At 46.3% G+C, this 11,555-nt stretch overlaps 1 protein-coding gene across 4 annotated transcripts in view; it reads right to left on the minus strand.

The window, feature by feature from the left end:
• CACNB4 (calcium voltage-gated channel auxiliary subunit beta 4) overlaps window positions 1–9,746 on the minus strand; it is a 115,724-nt gene extending 105,978 nt beyond the window's left edge. For all 4 annotated transcript variants that reach the window (XR_009968316.1, XR_009968317.1, XM_062637814.1 and 1 more), the window contains exons 1-2: window positions 9,633–9,746; window positions 9,435–9,518 (exon numbers count right to left, since the gene is read on the minus strand). Coding sequence is in view for 2 of the 4 variants with exons in the window: in XM_062637814.1 (XP_062493798.1) it covers window positions 9,435–9,518; window positions 9,633–9,641 (93 nt within the window). In the remaining 2 variants the exon portion in view is untranslated. The remainder of the gene's footprint in view (window positions 1–9,434; window positions 9,519–9,632) is intronic.
• Between the last annotated feature and the right edge of the window lie 1,809 nt (window positions 9,747–11,555).

Consider the following 11,555-nt stretch of genomic DNA (forward strand, 5'->3'; position numbering starts at 1 on the left):
ACTTAAGGACACTGAATCTCTTACATAGAACAAAAAAGATTTTCCCAAAAACTGTGATACTCATTGCAAAAAGTGTCAAGAAAACAGAGCGCAAAGAGCGTTTATTATTAAGAGAGAATGTGACTGGAGTGTAACTACCAAGATGTATTTTTACCCTAGTACTTTAAAGCATTTAACATGCTAAGGGCCAGATCTCATGAAAAAACACATGCAAGTCACTTTGCAAACAGCAGAAAGCACAGAGACTGGTGTGGGACCACTGACCTAAGAGAAGGTCCCTGTGGCAATGCTGACACCAAGACTCGCAAGTGCCATACAGGAACGGCACCCTTTTACAAGCCGTGTGATTCGTGAAAGATGATCAAGTCAGTTCACGGCAAAAATACATTTTATTTGTACTCATTACAGGTGACTTGCAGGGACAGAGAACTGAGGCAGAAGGGGATCTCCGTCCCTCCTCCCCATGCTTTAGAAAGCATCCAGTTTTGATAGAGGGGTAGAGGAAGGCATGTGAGACCTGTCTATTAGCCATCCCACTCTGCCCCAAGCCACCAGAGACAGCTGGAGACCTCATTACAAGGCACCAAAAACTAATACAACAGCCAAGAGATATGTTGTTATTCAGACTCTCTAAACACGTTTTTTACATCTTTCATCAACTGTCAAACTATGTGACATCAATTATCAGAATCACTTTCTGATTTTTCTTATTACATACACACATTGAAGGCAGCACTGCAAAAGCTGTCTTCAATGGGAGATCTTTTTAACATCTTAAGTGGCTGAAGAAGTTCCCACCTAAATTTTATTTTGCTAGAACTCTCTTTTATTATTTTTTAAAACAGAATTTTGAAGATTATACATGCCAGGGTTTCCCATATAACCCTGAAACCAACAGGAAGGTGGTAAGAAGCTATTTTTTCCAACTCTGTGGGTCTCCAAAGGCCTAAGGATTTTAGGAAAAAGCTATTTCTGTCTCTACGGTATTCTTTTCAAAGCAACAGAACATATTTTAACAAATACAGGTTTGGAGTCCCATGTAATCATCTCTGCTTCCTCCATATTCAGCACAGACAATTGCACTGAGATTGCACTTGACACGAACCATTGGTGTCCATAGAAACTGCATGACAGCAAAGGCAGGCAGAGCCTGTGCCTGGCTGGAACTCTGAAAATCTGCTAAAAAGGCTCTAATCTGAGGGGTTACACTATAATCACACAACTGGAGTTTCACACGATCTGTTACTGTACAGCAAAAGTATTGGGGGTGGAAAACCTCGGTGAGACTGTCAGAAGGTGGCAGGTGATGGGAAGTGCGCACGAAGCTGCCCAGGGTCCCGAGACCTCACTTTAGCACAGGGTTTATCAAGTCATGCAGCACTTCTGCCTCCAGTCTCCCCGTCACAGAAAGGGGGACAGTAAGGGCACCTTGCATTAGACTGTTGTAGGCTGTCCCATGTTGGTAAAGAGATTTTTTTAATGGTTACCTATTAAGTATTCTGTATTAGGTATTATGCTGGTATTCTAAGTGTTACTGTAATCATGTAAATATTTCATTGTAAAAACACTGAATGAATAAAGAAAATTAATTTTATAGGTCACACTACAAAAATACATTTAAACAAACACCCACAGTATGTACAAAGAGACAGACAGCTCCCAAATACCAGAAATTTTGGATGAGGGATAGCCAAATCCTATTTTTTATTCGTACCTACGCTGCTTATGCTATTAATATCTGACTTCTCTTTTGTGACTTTAGGCTATTTTAAAAATGAAACCTTGTTACCATGGAGACAATAAGCCGGTCAGCACATCTGCTGAGGAACAGGACATAAAATTTTTAAAGTGAGAATTTCAAAGGCTCCGACTTTTCATGAATCCGTGCCAATAATTCCATCGAGTACATATAAGAGAGCCTGCTAATTTAGTTAGCTGTCACCTAACAGATTTCTGACAATCTTATTAACTGCTATTGTGCACCAGTACCCACTAGCAGAGACTGCAGCACTATGAGCACCGGCATGCTGAGGAGATGAATCATGTTCCACTTCCATGTGCCACACTGGCCATGCTCATGAAGTGGTAAGGGTGAAACTCATTACAAATATAATCCAGTGAACCTGCCTAAAAGGTTGATAAATCGCTTCAAACAAACAACAACAAAACAATAAGGGGATTTGTATTTTTTTAAAGAATGCAATCATGATCATTATTTGCTTGCAAACACACACACACACACAAAAATCTCCTTCCTTTTTCTAACAGAACACTAAGCGGGCATGTAATTGAGATTCAATTAGTACATTAAGAAACACTCAATTAAGCTTCCCAGTGACACAGAGATACACAGCTACACTTGCTTTCCAGATGAAGAAATGAACCTCGCAGAAGTCTGCTGGCTTCTTCAAGGTCAGATGAAGTGATGGCAGAATTAAGGAGAGAAACCAACTTTACTACACTTTGTTTTATAATGAACAAATCCATTTAAGTTTCCTTCTACTGTTATTTCGCCCTTATGAAGTTTATCCCCCACCCACCTCTTCTTCCCAGCTGTACAAGGAGAAACCTAATCAAGGCAGGATTTTGAGGCATTTGGGGACAAAGCAACACTGCTGGACAGTACAAGGCAGCTTTCAGGAGGGCAGATGTGCACACACGTATGTGTGACAGCCACATGCCACCAGCTGTTACTCACAGGGAAGCCAAGAACAGGGGATGCGCTCCAAGTTCATCAGCCTCCCAAGGTATATCAGAAGACAAGTCTTCTTCAAGGAAAACCTGCCAGGTGCATATCCCATGATTCTGACTTAGTCCACATAGGCAGCATCCCATAGGAAGTTATGGAGAGATGTCATCTAGTCATCATCTAACCGCTGGGCTCACCAGTGCTGAAGCTGCTCAGATGTAGCACCCTCCATCACTGAAACACACGCAGCAGAAGCAGTGTGGTTCTGTTTGACAGCCTTCATCATTTAAGTATTTCTCCTAGTTGCAGCTGTTTTATGAGCCTCACCAAGGGGCACAACAAACCTTCCCTTCCAAACCTACCTGGGCCCATTGGTTGGAAGGTCTCTCTCAAACTGGCAGGAGACAACTCCATGTAAGCTTTCCAACCCATCCATCACAAGCAAATCCCACCACTGTGGCTCAGATCATGCCACTACCAGGCTGTACCACCCAGGACTGCCCATGGGCTCCTGCCAGGACCTGAGTACAGCCCCTACATAGCACACAGCCTATGCTGGCCCAAGGGATGGCCTCATCTCTATCCTCCAGAAGCAGGCCATCTTCACAAATCACCTCTGTGGTTTGGAAATTAAATCCAGGTCACAATGACATTGGTGGAAACCGCCAACTCCTCCCAAAGCCAAGGAGTAAACGTACTCCATGGTTCTGTACACAAGAGAAAACTGCAAACCAGGCTGAAAGTCAGATGGATGTAGAGCTACTACAGCACAACACTCCAGGGACATTTACGTCAGTTCAAGGATGCCTTACTTGACCTTATTGATTTAACCTAAATACGTACATTTACAAAGTAAACTATTTTTAAGCACAGTAACTTGAGAGATGCAACTGCTGTACTAGCTAACTACACTGACTTAAGAAGAAAGGCAAGTTAAAACAATGTCACTCTACTGTGCAGACAACGCTTATGTTCTTTGGAGAAAGGGCTGAATCTTTTATTCACCTGTCAAATGCTTCAACAGTTTCTAAACGCTGTATAGAGAAAAATAATGATTGAGTCCTGTGGCTAAGGAATAATCATAGTCTATGGCAGTAAATTATATTTTAGAAATTAATGACTCATCATAGAATTGAGCTCATCTGGTAAATTACTAAAATTCTAATCTGCTCCTTTGCTGTATGTATTTTATCAATCTAATCAGCATTTGATTTTGAGAAATGCCTGGTTCATTGCATACCCACATTGGAATGGACCACACTACTCAGCATCATTCACCTCCTCCTGTGTACCAGAAAACCTGTATTATGGAAAACCAAAGTTTCAAAAGTCATCAACTGAGGTCTCATCTCATTCTGAGGAAAACAATTTTAAGACAAAAAAAAAAAAAAAAGAGAAAAAGCAGAATGGAAGGAAGAAATCAAATGCACATTAGAAAGATTGTTAAGAAACGATCACTGAAGCTGCCTATGGACATCACTGGTGAGGAAAGACCAAATGTCAATTCCCCTTAATTCAGAGAGTTACTTTACAGGACAGCCAGCAAAAGTATCAGCTACAAAACTCAAACCTGTACTCAAAGCCATGGATTGCTCTTGAAAATACTGGTGCACATCACTAAGCCAACATCTGCCAAAGCCAGTGAGCAGCCTTGTGTGCTTTGCACCTGCAAAGGCACACCTGAGATGGCAACTGGGTGGTTCTATGTCACATGTGCCAACGGAAAGGCTTTCAGGCTTTATAAAACATAAATGAAACTTAGACACCCTTAAAGCTTCCCAAATCTGATTTACAGCCACTTTTGCTTGACTAAACAAGAAGATATCTGAATGCAGATGCCAACATGCAGCTTGCTAAACCGCTTGGTCTTGCAGAAAGAACACTGCAATCCCATCTCCACACATACACAAAAGCTCTGAAAACAAGGCAATAAACACTTTTGAAGGAGTTGCCTCCTTTTGTCAGAATGTCAGTAGCTTTTAAAAATGCTGTTACAGCTTGAGAGCTGTTCTAATAACAGAAAATGTTTTTTTTCTTTTCCACTCAATGTCACAGAGGAAAAATGATACTTAAAAGGGGGAAGCACAAGCATTGCTAGAGATGCAACACGAGGTGTAACTATGTCTTAGCAGAAAATTGATTTTAACTTCAACTATTTCTAAGTAAAAGGAGCAGAAAAATCCAAAAATAAACTGCGTATCTCAATATAATTTTATATGAAGTTAAACAAACTTCGATTGAACAGGTATACCCAGTTGTTTCACTTGAAGTCTCTGGCATGAGCTGGAATGAAGTTCCACTGATTACCATGAGTGTTTTAAGATTTTATTACAAGGCCCTGATGCTATCAAAAATCACATAATTCCATTTCACTTCAATCATGTAAGTTATGGTAACGCTACCCAGCGAGGCAATCCAGCACAAGCAGAAAAGTAACAGCCCCATTAGGGAACAGACCAAACCCTCAGTCCAAGACCCAACCACAGTTTTGGTTATGTCTTCAGAAGTGCAGCTACTTGACACCTATTCAAGAAAGGCCACCTCACAGACTCACAGAATCAGCTAGGTTGGAAAAGACCTTTAAGATCATCAAGTCCAACCATTACCTCAGGACTGCCAAGACCACCACAAAACCATGCCACTGAGGACCCCATCTACACAGTTTTGAACGCTTCCAAGGATGGTCATTCCACCTTTCCCTGGCGAGCCTGTTCCAACACCTGATCACCCTTTCTGAAGTAATTTTTCCTAATGTCCAACATAAACCTCCCCTGCTGCTGCTTGAGGCTGTTATCTCTTGTCCTGTCACCTGTTACTTGGGAGAAGAGACCTTCTTTAAACGAGGAAGGGCATGGTAAGGAAAGACCTAAAATAAGGAGACATTCAATTGGACCTGTACTAAGGGCTGCAGTTTGGACAACAAGATGTGAAATGTATAAACGAGCATGGCCATGGGGAGACACCCAGCTGAGGAGTAGCAAGGAGGAAAAGCAATGGAGCCTGAACCTCCACCTCTGGCAGCACAGGACCCCTACTCAGACCTTTGTCAACCCACCTCCAAGTGTAAATGTCCCTATCTCAGATGCTGACCTTCCCCTGGGGCTCCCCAGTACTATTATGTAGATGGAGACATGTACCATGTGTTATTTTCCCTCCCCAGATTGTATTAGCACATGCATAAAAAGGCTTTAATGACTTCTGGCACACACACCTACATATCTGGAGTTGGTCCCACTAACTCACCTGGGACCACCCACAGTAAAGAGTGGCCACTGCAGGCTTTCTTTTGACAAGAAATGATGCTCTAAGACAACCTTTGGGTGACTGTTCCTCACAGGTCACTTCACTTTTATCAGGGAAATAAATTCCATTAAAAATCAGAGGCAATAAAACTGATACCACCAGAAGTCAAAGGGAAAAAACAAACTGCATATACTCACTAGTCACACCACGTCAAAATAAGCGGTGGAAACACAAAAACATTCCAGGAAAAAGCAATAATGAATTACTATGACAGCATCTTGTAAAATTATAAGCATATGTTTTCAGCTGACCTACTTGTCTTATAATTGACTTCTGTCCCTTAAGGGGTTTCTTAAATATAATTGAGCAGCACCTGCCACGTCAGAGGAACAGTTTTGTACATCCATGCCTTGCTCAAATACTGTACTTAACAGCTTCAGCACCAGGGTTACTCACTGCTTTGGCTGTGCCACTGGAGATAGAGGTGCCGATCCAACAACCAAGAACCTCCTGCACCCCTGGTTATCCTGGGACATGAGTGATCATACTTGCTGAGCAGGCCTTCTTTTTTATACCAGCCCATTGACTTTCAGCACATACTGACCTATTCCCACTTGTACATCACTCCATCCATGTCTTTCAGTGCAGCGTTTCCCACAGCAAGAGGCAATTACGGGCAATTCCCACACTGGCAATGTTGGAACTGGTAGCTCTGCCTGTGCTGACACACATGTGGGACCCTGCCATGGACTGTCTCTGCTCATCACCATGCCATGTGACAAAAATGTGAATTCAAAAGCTCATCCATACATGATTCCCTTACTAAATTAGACTGACCAACAGACTGAAACCAAACATTAAGTGCAATTTAATGAAAAGTCAAAAGTAAAGAGTTCAAACCTGTGCCTCTCCTGACACAAAAGGAAACCAATGATTAAATTTCCATTGGTATTTTGGACTTGGGCAAGAAGATGGTGCACACCTCTGAATGCATCAGAGATCTGCAAAAGATTTAAAGCCTTTTGGGACATTCATTGCAAATCTTAATGACATAATTTATATGTTTTTAAAGCTGTACCTACAGCGACAGCAATGTTCCTTCAAGTTAATCCCTGCTTTTAGGACTTCTTTTTTTCCACTTATGCTTGTAAAGCTTTATTGCTATTAGGGAAAACTTCATAGGGGAGTAGACGACCGCAACACTGGACAGTTGGCACTACTCTGCATCCATGGAGCCCAGTTCTCCAAGAAAATCTCTTTCTCCAAGAAAAAACACTAACCACAAAGGCTGAGAAAACTCGCTCATTCTAGTACCAAAGGAGCAGCAGAAACACCATTGTGCAAAGGAAGTGTTGTCCTGAGAAGCTGAATCACACGTGGTGAGGAGCATCGCATGAAGTCCAAGTGAAGGATCAGCGAGACCCTCACCCCAGCATGTCTCCAGCTCAGCCCCACCATGGTCTCACCCAGCAAGGGCTGGGGAAACAGAGTCCCAGGGCTGGCTTTGTTGCTCTGCTCACACAATTTAATAGAATCTTCTCACCAATCTCCTAACGGGAGCTACCGCACTTGCCTGTTTAAAAGGTCTTAAGGCGGTTACCTCTGAAAGTGACAGGTTTGTCTTATCCCACCCTTCTCTTGTGGGATAAGCATGTTCTGATACGGATTGATTTGTTTTGCTGTATAATGGAACATGGAACTGAAGTTACATTGCTGTCCTAGCTTCAGCCGACACAGTATCATCCTCTGCCAGAGCAGAACAGAAAGATGCTGGCGGAGAAAGAGCCCCGATGCTGGTGCTGGTGTGGATACTCTGCTGGGCCCCTCGGCTGCCATGCAGTGTGACCCACTGGTCTGCAAGCATGATGGAAGGAAAACCATCTCACTACCCAATTTTCCTATTATTATTATTTGGCAGTGCCCCACAAACTGTCACTGAAGGTAAAGCAGTCCCTTAGGAAACTGAGACAGGAATAAAAGCAAGCTCCCCATATTCCCCCAAAAAAGACAGGACAAGTGCAGCGTTTGCACAGCACAGCATGTCCCAAGACATGAGCCAGAATAAAAGCACAAAGCGCAGGAAACATTCTGCATACGAACGAGGTGTGTGATGGGACCGTGTACCGCAGCTGCGCCTGTGTCAGGAGCCAGGCTCTTCCCGCAAGCACTTCCGCCTGCAAGGCTTTCAAAATCCCACGTTGTGCCCTTGCTCCCTCCCTCAGACAGCCAGTGCTCTGGTGACACCCATCACCCTCTGCCTGTCTAACCACAAGCCCTCAGTTTCCATGTGAGCACAGCACGAAAACCACCTCTTGAAACAACACTTCTGACAAGCTGAAGGATTCTCCAGGACATCTCCAAGAAGGGCCCACAGCCGCCTGCAACAATCTCCTCCCACCACCACACGGGCTAAAACTCCCTTTATATTTGTTTGTCCTTGTTTCAACCCATGGCTGAGATCACATTAAACGTCAGATTCATGCTGCGACTCTCACATGTCATTCTCCTGGTGCTGGGAACGGGGACTGCCAGCCCGGCACGGCTGCAGTTCTGCTCTGGGCTGGAGTGGTGACAAGGAGACACCACAGAGCACAATAAAACTTCCCTGTGTTATTTACCTCTCTTTCTCGTTCCCCGGGCAGACCAACCTTGCAGCTTCCATGTCCTGAGCAAAATACGCTTCCACACGAGAAGCGTCCCCGAATTTGTCAAGGGCCCAGTTACGCTTTCCCTGCGCTTCCTAAAATTTCTACCAAAGTCACTGAGGAACCGGGGGGAGGGGGAAGTGGCTGGATACAGGCTTGTGCACCAAGACATGCTCTACCGCCTATACTTTTAAAGCAAATTCGTAGTATGTACTCTAAGCAACATCTCTTAAGTGAAAAAGTGCTGCTTTGGGGAGACTCGGGATGTTAGTCTTTGTTTGCCCGAGGGACAGCTGGCAGGGCTGGAAATGGAGAAGGAAAGGGTAACGACTATTAACAGGAGGTTCATCTAGATCGCTAATGCTGCTCCTGCAGCGCCAGGGGAAGCCGGGCTGATATATAATTAGCACCAACAAGCCCGAAGCCCCAAACCGAGATGCTCTTGACACCTTTACAATCACCTTTTTCCAGAAACCCTTAAGCCGGAGGATCACTCCTCAGCTTCTGTTCTTCACGGAAAGCGTGTTTCTTGCCCTCAATGTTTTAACTAGAAAATCAGCCCAACGTGTAAACTGCAGCTTGGGAACCGAAGGCAAACACGATACGCGCATTTACCAGGATAAATCGTGCCTTCAGTCAGATATTTTAGGCCCCTCTCCTCATTCCGGAGCAATCCGGCTTTACAGTTTTAAGCCCAGCTCCGACCGGTGCCGGTCCCCGGGGGCAACGGCGACCAGCAGCGATCCCAACTTGTACGGTCCGCGGAGCCGGAGCATCACGGGGCAGCGGCGCCGAGACCCACAGGACGAGGTGGCTCCTGAAGCCAAGCCCGTTCGCCCCCACCCCCCGCCCCTTACCTGCCGCAGGATGAAGCTGGTGGAGGTGGTGCTGCCGTCGGAGCGCTTCAGCCGGCTGCGCCGCGTCGCCGTGCCCCTCGTTACCTGCCCCGGGGGAGGCCAAGACATCAAGGTCGCGTCGCCGGCACCGCGCCCGCCACCGGAGCCGCGCCCGCCCACCCTGCCAGCCCTCCCCCGCGGCCCCCGGGCTGCACCCACCGCGGCCATGGCTGCCAGGATCCGCGGCTCCCTCACCCGGACCCGGACCCGGCCCGGCGGCACCTGAGCACAGCCGGGCTGCTGCCGCCGAGCGCGGCCGCGGCGGGAAGCGCGAGGGCGGGCGCGGGGGGGGCCGGGGCGGTGTCGGGGCGGGGCCGCGACACGCGTGTCCCCCCGCGCGGGCGCCGGGGCGGGGAGCAGCCGCCACACGCGAGTGCCCGCCTGGGGAAGCCCGCCCCGCAGGCGGGTTGCGGTGCAGCCGCCCGGCGTGGTCCGGCTCGGCGGTGAGCGGCGGTGTCACCGCCCGGGGAGCACGGGTGGCTGCGCGCCGGAGCAACCGCACGCTCAGCAACACCAGTGACCCTCATGCTGCGCCCAGCTGCTCTCTGCACCGACGGCCCCTGTTACCCACCCCGGCTCTCTGCGGCCTCACAGTGAAGGTGAACGGGCCCAGCTTGACCTCCTCAAGCTGAAAGTGAGCCACATCTGCCACGACCGTGTAAGCCGCAGTGCAAGCCATCACTGTGTAAAGCAACACTCTAGCTATTGATCAGAATTGATTTGTATCAACTACCAGCCATGAGGACAGAGGGAAAAAAAATGATAAACCAGGAAATTAAGGGATTTGCTTGAAGTTAAAGAGGAAATCTGGGGAAGAATTTGAAGCAGGATGTGGATTTCCAGCTTCCCATTCCTGCACTTTACCTACAAGCACATTACACCTCCCACCACGAGTTAGAGGGGAAACATGTGCACTGAACTGACCTCACTTTTACACCAGAAAGCTGTGAACACACACACACTCCTAATCTCCTCTGGTGACGCTCCAAAGCACAACAGTGCAACCGTTCCTGCCTCACTACAAACTGGGTACTTCTTTTTTTAATTCATTGGATGGAATTAGGCAGCCCGGTTTCTTTATCAGAGATGAATGTGGGCCATGAGTGCTGTAGTCTAAATTAAGACTATTTTAAAACGCAGTTTAATCATTAAATCTGTACTTGGAAGGGTACTTTGCTTCAGCCTTCATGTAACGCAGTACCCAGCCAATTTCCCAAGTTCAGGTACTGGCCAGAACCCCACACCCCCTTGGCCTCACTTCATAGAATCATAGGATCATCTGGTCCAACTATTCATGACCTAGACAAGATGGCCCAAGACCCTGTCCAGCCAAATCTTAATAGTGTACAATGCTAAGGAGTACACCACTTCCCTGGGGAGATTGTTCTCAGTGTGAAACATCAGTGAGACACAGCATTAAGGTTGAGATTCAAAAGGAAAACTAAACCAGTATTTGTTGCATAGGCTTCAGCTTCATAAGAACTGTCTAAGATTGAGGTTTACAGCCTGAAGTGACCTGAAATGAACCCACCAGGGTGAGTAACACGGCTGTAAATAAGTGCTGAAATGCAGCATAAATAAATTGTATGCCTCAGTAAAGGTCTTCGCAAGCAGGTTCTGTTGTCCAGTCACAGCAGTAGCAGAAGGTACCTTTAAAGCACAAGGATTTATTCTTTTTTTGGCAGGAGTCAGAAATTTCTTCAGCCTTTGTGAAAACCTACAGCAAAGCTGTAAGCAGTCATGGCTCTCACTTAAGATGTACAATACAATCAGCTTTAAAAGCACAGTGTATTTGCTTTCCTTATCATTTCTGGTGAAGTATATTATCACTTCACATAGGATTATTACCTTCAGTTCCCCAGCAGTTAACACCCAGCACAGAGCAGTGTTCTCTTGCTAACCTGATCCCTGCTGATGGGCAAGCTAGGCAATGGCCAGAGCCCTGGTTCCCCAGCAGAAGTGCTCCTCATCAGCAGTTAACCGCAGCACAGCTGTGAAATACCAGTGCTTCCAGAGCAGTGTGAGGGAACACACCGAGCTGGAGGTAGCTGGGCTGGCAGCTGAGCCTGCAGTGCCAGCCCA

The sequence above is a fragment of the Pezoporus occidentalis genome, unplaced genomic scaffold, assembly GCF_034315485.1.
Source record: "Pezoporus occidentalis ecotype Australia unplaced genomic scaffold, CSIRO_AGI_Poc_V1 ctg54, whole genome shotgun sequence".
NCBI classification, from domain to species: Eukaryota; Metazoa; Chordata; class Aves; order Psittaciformes; family Psittacidae; genus Pezoporus; species Pezoporus occidentalis.